The sequence below is a fragment of the Apteryx rowi genome, unplaced genomic scaffold (genome assembly GCF_003343035.1).
Source record: "Apteryx rowi isolate R43461 unplaced genomic scaffold, aptRow1 scaffold_325, whole genome shotgun sequence".
Classification (NCBI taxonomy): Eukaryota; Metazoa; Chordata; class Aves; order Apterygiformes; family Apterygidae; genus Apteryx; species Apteryx rowi.
Genome location: NW_020449697.1, coordinates 268,406 through 283,062, shown reverse-complemented (window position 1 = coordinate 283,062; position 14,657 = coordinate 268,406). Strand labels below are relative to the sequence as shown.

General features: G+C 38.2%; 1 protein-coding gene across 1 annotated transcript in view; it reads left to right on the top strand.

Moving 5' to 3' along the window:
* Positions 1-12,449, top strand: part of TEX14 (testis expressed 14, intercellular bridge forming factor) — a 29,092-nt gene extending 16,643 nt beyond the window's left edge. The window contains exons 21-32 of the mRNA XM_026071434.1: positions 111-201; positions 1,512-1,574; positions 2,660-2,787; positions 3,581-3,771; positions 5,389-5,440; positions 5,870-5,941; positions 6,807-6,884; positions 8,429-8,546; positions 8,762-8,857; positions 9,821-9,930; positions 11,151-11,214; positions 11,403-12,449. Coding sequence (XP_025927219.1) covers positions 111-201; positions 1,512-1,574; positions 2,660-2,787; positions 3,581-3,771; positions 5,389-5,440; positions 5,870-5,941; positions 6,807-6,884; positions 8,429-8,546; positions 8,762-8,857; positions 9,821-9,930; positions 11,151-11,214; positions 11,403-11,439 — 1,100 coding nt within the window. The 3' untranslated portion in view covers positions 11,440-12,449. The remainder of the gene's footprint in view (positions 1-110; positions 202-1,511; positions 1,575-2,659; positions 2,788-3,580; positions 3,772-5,388; positions 5,441-5,869; positions 5,942-6,806; positions 6,885-8,428; positions 8,547-8,761; positions 8,858-9,820; positions 9,931-11,150; positions 11,215-11,402) is intronic.
* The last annotated feature ends 2,208 nt before the right edge of the window (positions 12,450-14,657 follow it).

The window sequence follows — 14,657 nt, the reverse complement described above, 5'->3', positions numbered from 1 at the left end:
AAGAGCTAAAAAATACAATAAAGTTGTAATTTCCTGTTCAATGAGTTGTGTCATTTTCTTTTGTACTTGCAAAACCCAATAACAAGGGAACATTTGTTATTTGTATTCAGGAGGAAAAATATTACTCTGCAGCACAGCAGCGCAGAATTCTGGCAGTAACGCATTAGGAGTGAATCAACTTAGCCATATGCCTGTAGCCAGGTAGAAAGACTATTATTTTCATTGCTAGTTCAAGCATAAATTAGGTTATAAAGTATGCTCTCTATTAATTCTGCTCATATATCTAATATTCAAATAAGATGCCAGTGGTGTTTTTTAATGAACTATGTATAATATTTTCTTGGCAAGAAAATATTAAAAGGACTTTCACAAGTCTCATGGGGCTTTGTCTTTTACTGTTTAGTATCTTTTTGTCTGCCTAATGAGGGAAATAGAAAAAATAAGTCATGTATATTCAATTCCTTTTACACTTATATACAACAGTCTTAAATAGAGCAAAGATAATTCAGATTAGGGCTTCTGTCATCGGTTTTAGATTTTGATGTACTTTGGTATTGGAGCTCAGGTGGCATGAAGATCATGCTTTTCCCATGCCATGGGAAGACTGATGCAAGTATGTTCAGTGCAGCTTGCCTACAGATGATATTATCCCAAGCTTGGATACTTGCAGTCTCATTATCTGTCAAACATCAGGGTTATGTCCAGTATTTCTGTGAATTTTGTATTGTCTAATACCTAGAGATGTCAGCCAGAATCGCCACCCCATGCTATAAGAGGTATGTTTCCCTTAAAGAGATACAGAAGATCTTTCAGCAGTAGTTTTCAGGCTTCTTAAGGGCTCCCCTTAGCTCATCTTTATGTTCCCCTGCAATTAGCAGTTGCTGAATTTCTCCAGAGTGTTGGGAGTAAGAACTGTATTTACTGTCAGTGTTTGTACTCTCTCCCCTCCTCTAGAGGGACTGAGTTACCAGTACCAAAGGTAGGTAGCAAGTGTAAATGCTTGGTCTTATGGTAAAGGGTGATGTTTCTGTTTCCTCCCCTTCCTTAAGAATTGAGCTTTTGGCAGCAGGACAGAGTACTGTTATTGTCTGACCATCTAGCAGTAATCATCTTTGAATCCCTCCTTGACCTTGAAGAATGTTGTGATTGTTTGAGAGACAATAGCTTACGGTGCAGACTAGTCAAAGGATGATAAAACAATGTAGTGATGTGTATTCACAGATTTTTATTTAACTTTCAGTTAGTTTTCTTTGGAAACTGCTGATGTCAGTTAGAAGTGTTCTCTGTATTGGATACAAGTCCGTAATGTGCCTAAAACTACATTTTCATCTAGCTCTCCTTCTCCCTGTCTTCTAAGGCTTTAAGCAAAAAGTTTTTAGGAGCTTCAGTCTATCCCAGAGAGAAGGTAGTGCTTTAAATGTATTTAGTATCTTTTCTCTTTAAAAATTTATTTTCATAGTTTTCCAAGGAGATCAATTAATATTAAGTTTTTCCCCCCTTCCTTATTCCAGTGTTGAAGCAGCACAAGAAGTGATACTAAGGGAGCCGCAGAAAGAATCCAGAGAGAAGGATATGTAAGGCCGCAGACTGTTTCCTACTGAAACTGCAGCAAGTTGGCTTGTTATCATTCTAGAAGTTTTCTGTTCATATAAAATGAGAACATATGACAGACCAAAACAGAGAGACAGAATACTATTTAAAGTATTAAAATAATATTTTTTCATAAGTAGGGAGATTGATATAAAAGAGCAGTCATGTATCTTAGCTTACTTGAAATATTTTCATATTCATAAGCAATTAATTTAGTATAATTTGGGTGTACCTCTTCACGCTTAAGTGCGAGTATTCCTTGTTTCTTCTGTGTAAAGTACACAAAAGAAATTAAATTATGTTAAAGAGCAAATTGCTAGTGTGTAGTTACATAAATATTATTACAAAAATAGGCTGGTGATCGTGATTCTTAGGAACAATTAGCAAAATAGGTTTGTGACTTAACTAGTAAAGTTAGTTTCTTTTTACAGGTAGCTGGGATTCGAATATGAATTACTGATTTGGTAACAGTCAATATCTGATCATTACATGAGAAAAATGTAAACAAGGGTATATCTGCAATAGATGTTAGATTTCTTAATATCTCAGTTCTGCACCTGCTTAAAAACATTTGTAGTTCGAGTAGACATCACTGCCTGTGCAGATATTTAGCAGTTTCACTTTTACCTGCGTAATTCTTTTAAAGGCTCCTAAGACTTAGTTAGTCTTAGCTTAACAGATCTTTAATTTTCATTAAGTCTTGGGATCTTCCTATGACTTTGGAACTGGTTTTGTACCTGCTGGTTCACATTTGAAGCTCTTGCCCTTTTTGGAGGCAATTTACTGAGTTTCTTCTTATAAAAGAATTATTAAAGGGAAGAAGTTCCATAAAGGAAGGGAAAGCTGTTAATTAACTTCTTCTGTCTCTGCAAGATCATGGAAGATGGTGTTCTTTAGCCTTCCAGAAATTCTGTGAGAAGTTGTCAAAGGGAATGTCTAACTGCCTTCTGAAAAGCTAGCCAAGACTGAACAAAGTGAAATTTAAAGAACCTGAAAATAGCAGAATTTAGTAATTCAAAAGCATAAGAAGTGGATATTCTAACTGTCAAAGTATCTTTCAATTCTTTAGATCACTGACAGATATTCAGGATTTGTCAAGTATTTCCTGTGAGCAAGAGAGCTACTCTAAGGATATAAACTGTAAAACCCCCCGAGCGAGTCATGCACCGACGAGTGTCAGCACTCCGCTCAGCTCAGGTAACTGCGGAGGGGAGGGAAGGAAGAATCAGTGACTGACTGAACCTTTCTATGCCGGGAGTCAGGCTTCTCTGCCAGCACTTGCTAATGTCAAATTGGTTGGTGTGAATCATGGAAACTCCCTTCATGTAGTACCAATGCAATAACGCCAGGCTTGGAATAAGGAATCATAAGAAATGGTATGCTTGTGGTTTGAAATCTTTGCTTTGGCTGTGGTAGTTGCACCTTTGTAGCTAAAAGCCTGTTTAATCAAAGGAATCTGATATGTAGAACTAAAGGAGAATTTATAGACAGACAGCTGAAAAAGCCAGTATCTGAAAGGTCTCTGAAAAATAGTTACTTGAGAATTGATGCTTATGGTAGCCTTCAGAAATCATAAATTGTCTTAGAATTTGAAACTGGTATGGAGTGATAAATGTAGGGTTTTTGCATTTTAAAGCCAGACAAGCACATAGTACATTGTCAGTGCTGCTAAAGTGATCTCAGCATTGTTGAACTTGTTAAGTGTTGTTTAGGGGTAATGAATTACCTTGTGCTTTGCACTTTGATTAACTTTGTGCAATAGAGTATTAAAAACTTTTAAATTGGCAAAGTCTTGGGCCATTAGTGTCTGAGATGGAAATCCCAGGCAGAAATCTGCTAAGAGATCACTTACAGACAATAATTTCTTTAGTTTCTTGTTCAAATTAGCTGGTATACAGAACTTTTTATGCTTCTATTCAAATATGACCAAGATATTTAAAAAAAAATCCAAAAATAATTTTCCAGCTTTGCCATCTTTTTTTAATTCTAGAGGAAAAACTTCCAGTAGCCATTGAGAAATACAGACACTCTCATGAAATAGCTTTGGATACTTCCTCTTGGGTTTCTCAAGAGATTTCCTCTGCAGTATCCAGGACATTCACTACAGCTTATGAAGAAGGAAAGAGCACCGAAACTTCCTCTGATTCTTCAGGAGCTTGCTCCTCTGGATTGAACAAGCTTGTAAGTCTAGGAAATAATACATTATGCCAGCCCAACTTTTAAAATATTTTAAAAATATTTTTCCTTAAAATAAATACAAGACAAGAAATATTATGAGTATTTTGAAATCCTGGATCTGTTGATATTACAAAGTTCTAATTGAATTCAAAGCAGTCCATGTGTGCCACTGCTTTTACAAGGAGTTGGCTTCCCATTACCCCTAATGTTGTGTAGATGTGTGCCACCATCAAAATGGGCTTGCCTGCCCTCCGTCCCTTCCTTTACAATAAAGAACTGCCATTTGCCTTGCATTGGATCTAGTAATTTTGCAACAGCAAAATAATAAGTATCAGCAAGTTGACTGAGTAGAAAAGGTATGTTTTTGTTGGTGGGGCGGGAGGGAGAGAAGGGGGCTGGGGAGTTGGTCTTCTGATGGATCAGCAGCAGGCTGCTTATCAGAACCACTCCGAATTCTCAATTTGCTTGTGAACTACAGCTTTTTGACTGTGTGGAAGTGAGGGTTAAATCTGAATGAAAGTAAATGTGTGTGTTCATTAAATATGTAAATTTTTATGTGGAACTGAAGATTTCTTAAATTTATAGTTGGGGAAGGTAAATGAGCATGTAAGTGAGTGACTCCTTGAAGAAAATTACAGATGGAAGCCTCCTGGTAATAAGGGTAGGTTGGATGCACGCAAATGTTCAGAAAGCCCTTGTATTAGGGGATTAAGTTTGTCCCTTTTATTACATGCACAGACATAATGTTATCAACTCTGCTGCATCAAAAAATCCTCTCTTGAGCTGACAATTTCCAAGGTCACTGTAGCGATTTCCAATAACCTTCTTGGAACTGAAAATATTCTGGAGCCACAACGTTATCTTAACTGCCTTTCCGGGCCATTTATGTATAAAATAGTTGCCTTTATGCCTTTCTTATTGTTATTCATTGATGGGGTTGTAATTTAAAGATTAAATTAGAGTTTGTTCATCCAGAACAGTAGTGACCACGTTCACTGTTGACAGGGTCAGCTCAGCGTCTTTGGCCTTGCGTAGCAGACTGCTGGAATTCATTAAGCCCATTAATGGCACTGTGCTGCCTGCACTGGCACTGCGGCGATATTTGATCATGTCACTTTCTTGTCTAAAATTTCCTCTGGAATTAAGTGTGTGAAGCAGCTGGCTCCTTTTGAGAACAGTGAGGGCTTGCCTTTGATTACAAATTCTTGATTTGTGGGGAGATCTCTTGCTTTTTATGGGTGTGCCTGGCTTTAATATTAAAAGATTCAAAATGGAAAATGGGATCTTCAGAGATGTCAGAACTGTCCTTTTGGGGGATTCTGGTCCAGTTGTCCATACAGAATATTAAAGGGTTAATGTTTGCATGGCTGACAGTACCTTAAGACCAGCAAAAAGTCCCATGAAAAGTTATTTAAGCAAAATTTTTGAAATGTCTGGCTTATCTGGACGCTACTTCTGTTTTCATATTCTGAACTGATTAAGCAGCTTGAATTAAAAATTAGTGAGCTGTTTGCTGCTTACTTAAGGACTTACCTCATTTTGGACTTAGTATGTTAAAGGGGAGGATTGAAGAAGTCCTTTGGTTTACATTGTTGTTTCATTCTGTATGATCTTGCACAGAGCAGGTTGTCAGTAATTGCTCCATCCTTGAGAAGCATCCGGAAGGAATCGGGTAAGTCTACACATGCACACTCAGACTTTAAAAGAAATTTTACAGCTTTGCTTTTTCTCCTGGGCATCTCTTTTTATAGGGAGAAATAACAGTACAAGTAATTGTATGTTACTAGTAACTGTTAGCTTACAGGTGCAAACACAAAATCTATAACCTAAGAACTCGGACCTCTAGTAAACCTACATTTGAAGTGTAAATTTTATTGGCTTGAAACTTGCACTGCAAGATTGAGACCTTTATGTGCAAGTCTAGCTGTAGATGAGTTTTCCATTTTGAAATTATTTAAGGATGTTTGGTAAAATGTGAATGAGCCAGGCTCAGGAAGGTTGATAAATGAAATATGTCAGTGAGATACTGTCATAATCAAAGCTTATGTCACAGTTATTAAGGATTAATCACTGTTAATTAACTAGACATTTTCTCTCTCAGCACTCTCACAGACATCTAACCACTTCATTGATGAGCTGCCTCCACCAGCCCAAGAGCTGCTGGATGGAATTGGTAAGAGGCACTTTACCCAAAATGGTATGAGACTTGCCAGCTGTGTTTTAAAGCCAAGGGCTGTACTTCAGTACACAGTCAGGATTTCTCCCAAATCATTCACTACAAAAATGCCCAAGAGCTTCCAATTTAGTTGGAGTCAGGTCAATGATTAGGAAGTTAGGCATCAACAGCTTAAATAACTGGCTTCAAGCTCCCCATAATCAGTTAATTCTTGAAGTTCCTGCATTTCATACAACAGTTAGTTGCTGCTGATGACAGCAGCTAGGCTGTCGAGTGTAGATGTAATTTAACACTGAGATGAGTTGGTGGTTTTTTGGTTTTTTTTGTGTAGATTGAAGTTTTCACAGGTGTCCCAGAGATGCATGTTGTCCATTAAAACAAATGCAGGCTGGGTAGCTGCATTACCCGAGTAATTTGCAGAGCTTAGTTTCAATGATTTATGTTTCTTTTTGTAATCACATAGATCTTCAGACAGAACACAGTGCAAAACTCATTATTTTTACTAGTGTGTGTTACAGAAAGATTTACCTTGGTTATTCAGCTAAAACTCATCCTAAACAAACACCAAGCTTTTGGATAATTAAATGTATATAGGTCCTGTGCTGGTTTTGAAATGAGGCACACAGGCACATTCTAATCTCTTTATTTCCTCATTCAGCAAAACAAGGAACATGGAGACTGGCATCAAGTGAATAAATTGTGGTCAGGGTCAGTTTGTAAGATTAACATATGAACTAATTATAGATTATGTAGAGATTTTCATCTAGGTTTGGATAGATAAAGAAAGATGGCACCTTAAATGGTATAGAGTCAATTTAGAAAGAATATCTAGATCAGTAGGGAAATATGCTGTTTTTATCAGAATATTTAAAGCAGCAAGATTCCACCACTCAAGACTTCAAAGAGGAGGCATTGTATGGCTGTGGTGTGCCGATAAAAGGTTAGTTGACAATAGTCCTGACATAGAGATTATAAATAGAAAACATTTTCTGCGTTGTTGCAAGATTACTTGAATACTAGTAGCTATATGTTCAGCTGTATGACAAGCTTTATTTTATTTATTTATTTATTTATTTGTATTTGTGGCTATCTTGGCAAACTTCACAGAAACTTGAGAGGGTTCTGCCTTTCTTGATATCATATACAGTGTTTTCCTGAAACGGTTCCTTCTTCATCAGTGGCAAAAAGTCTTAGTGTTTGCTGTTTTCTGTGCATTCTCTTCTCTAAAGTCCACAAGGATCTGGTGTGGAAGATTTGCAGGTCTGAGCTATCTGAATTAAACTTCTACTTTTATTATGCTTCTGTAATGTATGCTGTGTCCAAGCGTAAGTGATGAAACCCACAGAAGTATAGGTGGTGAGCAGCTGATGTAAGAACGAGCGAGTGTTTCCACTTCGAGCAGGTGGCTCAGTCACCCTAATTGCTTATTTCTTATTCACCGTAATGAAGTAATGCTTCTGATCTCATGGCGTAAGAGAATTGCAGCCACTGGGGTAATCAGTATTTTGTTTCCTATTCTGTTATAAAGACACCAAAGATAGCAGTAGTGAATCTTTGTGCCTTTGAAACTCCAAATAATAATAGGTGGGGAATCATTTTTAGATGGACAGCAAATAATGTTAGAGGAGCAGAAAACCTAAATCTTTATAGACTCTGCCCTGCATCTGTTTCCCATGAGTCAGAAAGTGAAGTGGAAGAGCAGTTTAAAAAAAAAAAAAGGGGGGGGGAGAACATGAGTTAGTTTGCACGAAAGCTAAATAGAATAGTCACTTGAGAATGAGATTGGCGCTTGTTTGTGTTATCTTACAGCTCTGTTAGATCTTTTCCATTTAAAATTGTTACCCAAAGGATAGAAGCTACTGTGACTTTATTCATAAGAGTATCTTGTTTTTAGGTGGTGAGGAATGCAGCAGCCTGTATTGCTTGCTGTTCAATCACTGTGGTTTTGTTGTATTTGCATAAAGTACAGCTATTTCAGACTCCATTTTTGTGACAGCCTACTGCTTCCTGCTTATCATAGCTTAGCAGAAGGTGGCTGAATATATTCAGATGCTGTAAGGAGCAGAACTTACCGAGATAAGTCGGGGCGGGGGGAGGGGGGATATCACTGGATTTTGCTAAATAGGGTAACAAAGCTAGCATCCACAGGTTTTCTTTTGATTTTTCTCCCGTATCTAAGTTAGTAAGGGGAGAGATTAAAGATTAATTTCCACGTGCATTTTCCATTTTAGTATGAAGCAAAATGTTTACTCTTGTGAATCTAAAAACGTGGTACAGTAAAATATTTATCTAGGTCTTGCTATTGACCACTTCTAACTTAGACAGTGTGAATTTACTTACTCGGTAGAAAATCGGATGGTTGAGAAAAGAATAACAGAGAAACGGGCAAGTGAAAGTTTCCCAAGTGCAGTAGATAAAAACAATTTCTTTAGTATCTTCCTTCATACCTTTGATATTAATGCTAAAATCTTTTTCTGTGAATAGTTTCCGATCAAATTAAAATAGAAGACAGAGAGGCAAAAAAGGAAACTGAGAGAAACGAGAAGAGAGATCATAGCTTATGGACTGAAGAGACATTAAATCTAGCAGAGGAAACGGAAAGGTATGAAAAAGACAAGGATGATAGGGATGTGGTTTCTAAGGCAGGTTTGGCTATAAATTGTAAAAAATTAGAATAATGCTACCAGTATATTTTATCAAGATTCTGTTCTTATAGCAAGTCAGCTCTGTTAAGAACCCTGATGGTTATGATTGTTTTCTTCCAAAATGTGTAATATTAAACTTGCCAGCATCCATTTTAAATCTTTTATTCCACAGGGCTCATTCTACTCTTGATGATATTTTAGAAAGAATGCTTCATACAGTTCCAGAAGATGAGGAGAACCAAGAACAACCTCAAGTGCACACTCCTAGGTTAGTTGATAATTGATACTTTGTTCTTAAGTTTATCTTATGTTCTGTGTACAGACCTATGTGGGACTGCCACTCTTTAGGCAGCAAAGTATTGGGGAATTCCCCAGGAGGCATCAGGCTGAACTCCTAGTCCTAAATTGAGAGGGAAAATAATGTTTTGCTAAGATGATTTTCTGTAGGTGGAAAGCAAACATTTCCAATAGGCTTGGAAGGTAGTGCATCATCTTTACAGAAATTAGAGATAATTTGCGAGAGTGGTAGATTTTTTGAGATAATAAGAAAGAAGAATATATATTAGGAGAACAGAATCATGAAAGCTCTTTAGAAAAGATTTTAAAGAAGAATTTGAAAAGACAATCATACTCTGTCATGACAACGTAGGAAGTAGTGAAGAAAACGGCAGAAATAATAGTCATTACTTTTTAAGAAAAAGTGTATGTCCCAAATACCTTTTTTTCCTCTTAGAACCAAAGATCAGAGCCTAATAACTCTGAATGGTTCCACACTGTGTCAGTGAGTCCTGCCAGTAAGTCATTCCTAAGGTATATCTTACTAGGGAACACAAAATAGTCTTCTGTTTGGCATCAGAATTTTTTGAACATAGAAGGCAAACATCATGATAACCAGGAGGATCTTACTGGTAGGGGAGACAGATTCCTGCAGTATATACGTAGCCATGTTCATAAAGGGCTCAATCCAAGCCCCTTTCACAGTCAGCCAAACTATATTCACATAATGCTGATACACGAGGAATCATTGGAGTCTGCTTACAGATGTAAAGCACTTCTGTAGTCTTGGTGTGTGTATTTGTGTGCGCGTGTGTGAAGTTGCCCATTATAGGTCAAGGCAAAAATAAAAAGGTGTTTAATATCTCTAGAGGCTTCTGTTTTAGTGCTCTGTATTCAGTCTCTCTAAAGGAAAATACAGAGAATTGGGGTGATATGCAAATTTCTGTCATTGAAGGGCTGCAAACCTGAACGATCCAGGAGATGGTGGAATGAAGAATGGAGTAAAGGAATGCAAAACAAGGGGAGAAAGCAGAGAGCCAGAAAGCTGTGCCGGGAGTCCTGAAGGTCCCATTCATCTGTAAAGCTACTAGATGCTTTGCTGGGCAGTAGCTCTTTTATTATATTGTTAGCACTGAACTTGTTGAGCTTGCACAGAGTAGGTTTCTTAATAGTTTTTGTTCTTTTCCTGATACCTTTGCCATTTGGGTACTGTTTCTTTCCTCTGCTTTTTAAAGAAAGGAGGCTGCTCTGGACTGGAAGCTGGTCAGGACATATGGGAAGAAAGAATTAGAATCTAAAATTCAAGAGTCAATATGAAAATGAAAAATAAGCTGGCATTTTAGTCCTAGTGATCAGCTCCTTAAAAAGTAGAAAGATCATCTCTTTCTGGCCAAAGTTTTCATTTTTGCATACCAGATGATCAGTGAGAAAATCTTTGGCCCATAGGTGAGCTGAGTCATGGCAGAATACAAGGAACTACATAGAAGAAGGAAATAAGATAACAGATAAACATTCCTGTGCTCCACCTGATTTAAAAAAAAAAAAAAAAAAAGAAAAAAAGAAAGTATTTCTGGTATAGTTCTACTTAATTCCAAATTTCCATCAGGAATTGTCAAAGCTGGCTGGTATTCTGCAGCTCAAGTAAAAGGTTCCCATTATTATCAGTATTTGTCAATTAAAAACTGCTTTGTAAAAATACATAGGAGCTTGTGTTTTGTCTGGAAAGAAAAAAAAATTTAAGACAGTAGCCTTTCATTTTCAGAGAGAGCTTTTGGTTTTTCAGTGTTTAATATAAGATGACCTGAAGCTAATCTTCAGGGTGAGAGTTAAAAACTTCTACAGCAGTCAGCTTTACAATACAAGTGTTTAGCTTTCCGGATAGTCACCCAAAGTTTGAAATGTCCCAAATCACTGGTTACTTTCGGAATTGTTGATGGTAATTTTAAACCTGAAAATAAAAGGATTTTGGTTGTTACTTGCACAACGTTAACAGATATAGCCCCATTTGCTGTCATACTTCTAGAGAATTAAGATCAGGCTTCAGCTTTTGAAAACAGGGAATATTTTCTCATCACAGAGAGGTCTGTGGGTAATACACTGAACAGAGCAACAGAATTGAGGCTGGTTTCTGATTACAAATGCAACTTAATGGATTTAGCAAAGGGAACTGTAGTGTTTGATTCTACATGCTGTTAATGTGCAGACAAAACCAGAGCTTTCTCTTTGAAGTGTTGTGTGGCTATGTGGTGTTCTTGGTTCTGTGTTGAATTTACATGTTTTTGTAGACCCACATCATGAGGATCAGAAATTCCGCTTACGGCGTCAACTCTCTTGGCCTTCTCCGTTCAGGTGAGCTTCTTTGTGAGTTAATTTGGGCTTTTGGCAGAAATTAGAACATTTGTATGTTCTCTCTTGGTTTCTGTGGCCGGGAGGCAAAAGGGGCACTGTGAAATCCCGTTCTCTTCAGCTCACACACATTGATATAAGAAGAAGCCAACCATGTAACTCTGTTTTGTTTGTTTGTTTTTTCCCTACAGGGTAATTGTACTGGATCAGAGCAGCCCTCCTCCATGATGAAAATGGATAGTGAATAAATGCTAATGTATCATCTGCTTACTGCAACTTGTACAGTGTACAGTCTGAACTGCAACCCTTTTTGGCCGTGCAAACAATTGTAATGCTCAGGCTTTAACTGCAGCAGCAAACACAGAAAAGAATCTAATGTTTTACTTTGTAAAGCAGTTCTTATTTTTATGCTATCATAGCATATCAAAGACAGTATCCATAATACCGCAAAACTAAATTGTTTTCTGAATGTAACATCCTTACAAGCTTGCTATGATGTTTGTTTTCCTGTGGGTGCACGCTTTCCTAAGCAAAAGAATTTCTTGCTCTATTGCATTATGCAGACTTCAGTATTCTGGACAAAATGATTATAATTCTGTAGGCTGCTCTTACTGTTCAGGCTCTTGTTTAGTTTTACAGTGCTGGAGTGTAGAGTATTGTGTTACAGCCCACATGGTGTATGTTTTTCCCTTGCTCATTAAATTTAACAAGGTAATTTCCTGTTTTCTCTTTTCTTAGTGGTTTTGTAATCTAAAGTTGAACTGATTTGTCTGATTAATGGGACTAATTGCTGTGCAAAAATTTAATGAGAAAACACCAGTATTATCCAGAGATTGCAAGTGGAGCAGTACATTCACTGCCAGTATCAGACAAAAATAGAGAAAACCTGGTTAGTATTATTAAGATACCTGTCTGCTTAATCGAACCACACTTTTGGTAGGCTTAATCTGAAGAGATAACTCTGGGTATAACTGAGCTCTGCATGAGGCTTTTTGATGGGCACAGCAACTTCATATTTTAACTTTTCTTGTGACTAATACTGTCTCGGTACAGGAAGCTTAAAGATTGTCCTGATGCACCTTTGTACCAAACATTGGGGTTTTGGCTGCCTTCATGCAGTTTTTGGGTGTACTGCGTGTTGCGCTCTCATCGTTGTTCATGTACAGAAATTCTGCCTATCTGTAACTATTAAATTAGTTCATTTGGTTTAACAATACCAGTAAAAGTTTTTAAGATTACCATGTTGCCATGTGGTTTTTTTAATTTTATTTTTTACTTGTTTTTGACTGTGTTTCCTGCCATTAGACTATGTATATGACTAGATACTGATGTAGAGCTTCTCCAGCGAAGATGCCACAAACTCTGGCAGATTAGGGGGAGCTTTCTTCAGAAGATCTCAAGAAAAGATAAATGTCCTTCATCCATGCTGATTAAAAACAAAATTTTCTTTAGTCATAGTGATAAAACAGAAGGGCCAGCAACAAGGGAGTTAGTCTGAGTTCTGTAACCCGGCTTAACAGCAGTGTGAGTGCCTGGAAAACAGTGTTCATGCTTGTGCGTTCCACTGTTCTGTCCAGATGAAAGTTCAGTATTTTCTCATGACCTGGGCTGGTCTGCAGGTGTGCCGTTACCTGGGTGTACGAGTTCTGTCCCCTTGCCTTGGGCAGAGGAACCGAGTTCTCCGATAGGAGCTGCTGGTCCAAAATCCTAGTTTACATTGGCAGGGCACTACGAACAGCGTTGTGTTATATTGCCGCTTGCTGCAGGTTTCAGAACAGACAGTAATGACGAATGCATGCGAAAGGTAAATCACAAATTTGTTGTGTGATTCTGTCCTCAGTGGCTTGTTACTCATAAATGACAAATACGTGAAGGCCGTTCCTTCTGACGTCAACAAAACCCTGTGAACGTTGCCATATTTTGTAGGCTCGTTGAATTGAATAAAAAGGCAACGTGGTGAAGTGGAGGAGGCTTTAGCATGCACGTAATTATATACCGTTCTGGTTTGCAACATGTGGAATCTTTTTAGCTTCTTGGATTTCTTTCTCTATTTTATCTATCAAACCAAATGGTGAGCAGACTGAACCGTTTTCCCATCTCTTTTTTTAATCTTAATGTGGAGAGTTTTTACATCCGTTGGTAGAGAGCCGTTCTAGTAGCCTGGCCTGCCTGCCGTCCTTATCGAGGTCAGAACACAGCAGTTAGATGCTTCAGTCGTTCAGCTGCTTGCACATTTCCAGAACTGAGTTTAGCATGAATGCAAATCATCCTGATAACATAAAGCATGGACACAAAGCTGTAATTAACGGGAAGAATTAAACAAGGACCAGTGAAAGACAGCAGAAAAGATCAGAGGGCCCCATCTAATGCTGTTTTTCATCTTCCCCACGACTGGAAGGACAATTAATTAAATTAAGACGCTGATACTGAGCTGTTCTAATGCCTCTCCGAGGCGCCAGCGTGTGCTGTTTTGCATGTACGAAAGCAACTGGAGAGAGGGAAGGCGAGATGCAGAGTGGGCTGGAGACGTGAGGGAGGGCGGGTGTCCTGTCCTTCCCCCCCAGTGACACGGTGCTGCTGTAGATGCTGTTTGGGTTTTTGTTTTGTTTGTTTTGGGGGTTTTTTTTGGAGGCCCTCTCAGAACCCGACACTGAGTTTATGAAGTGAAGGCAAGTGATAAAAAGGCAAATGTTGGTTCTCCAAGCAGCCCTCTTCTCGGCTCCCCGTCATACTGTTTTTTCTCACAAGCTTTTTTTTTTTTTTTTTTTTTTTTTTGGCACAGAGGATCTCAAATGCGCAGGGAAGAAAAACTCTGGACACTAAAATCTCCTAATGATCTGTGCCAGACCAAATGGCCTTTATAACTGCTCATTATCAGGCTGTAGGCTGCATACGAGTGGGTAGTAGCAATTTAGCGAGGTGAACATCTTCCTAACATTGCATCCCTCGTGCCCCTTTGCAGATTTGTTGAAAAGGAAAAGCTTGTAGAAAATGTGGAAGGAGGAGATCGGCGAAGCATGTTTTGTGATCGTCTCTACAGACCATTCGCTGCAGAAACAAAACTGCAGAGCGTAAAGCAAACCTTCAAACCTTGTCTTACTGCAGATCAGCCTCATTTTGAAAGCAATTTAAGTGTTTAGAATCCAAACGTGAAAGATTATTAACCATGAAGGCAGATAAGCTGCTGATAGCACTTTTAAAGATGGAAGAATTTGGAAAAAAAATCTTAGAGGATTGCTGTCTGCAGTTTTTTCTGAATCTTGCTTTTAGAAGTCTCGTCCTTAGGCTCCCAAGTTGCATGTACTGCATTGCAGTCCGGAAAGGTATTTGCAGCTGGTGTAGATAAACGATCTATTTTGAGATTCAGGATAAGGTGTTAGTAACCGGGAAGCTGTGGCAGCCCATATTCCCCCCTGCCCCTCCAGAGACTTTGGCATCTTTTGCTT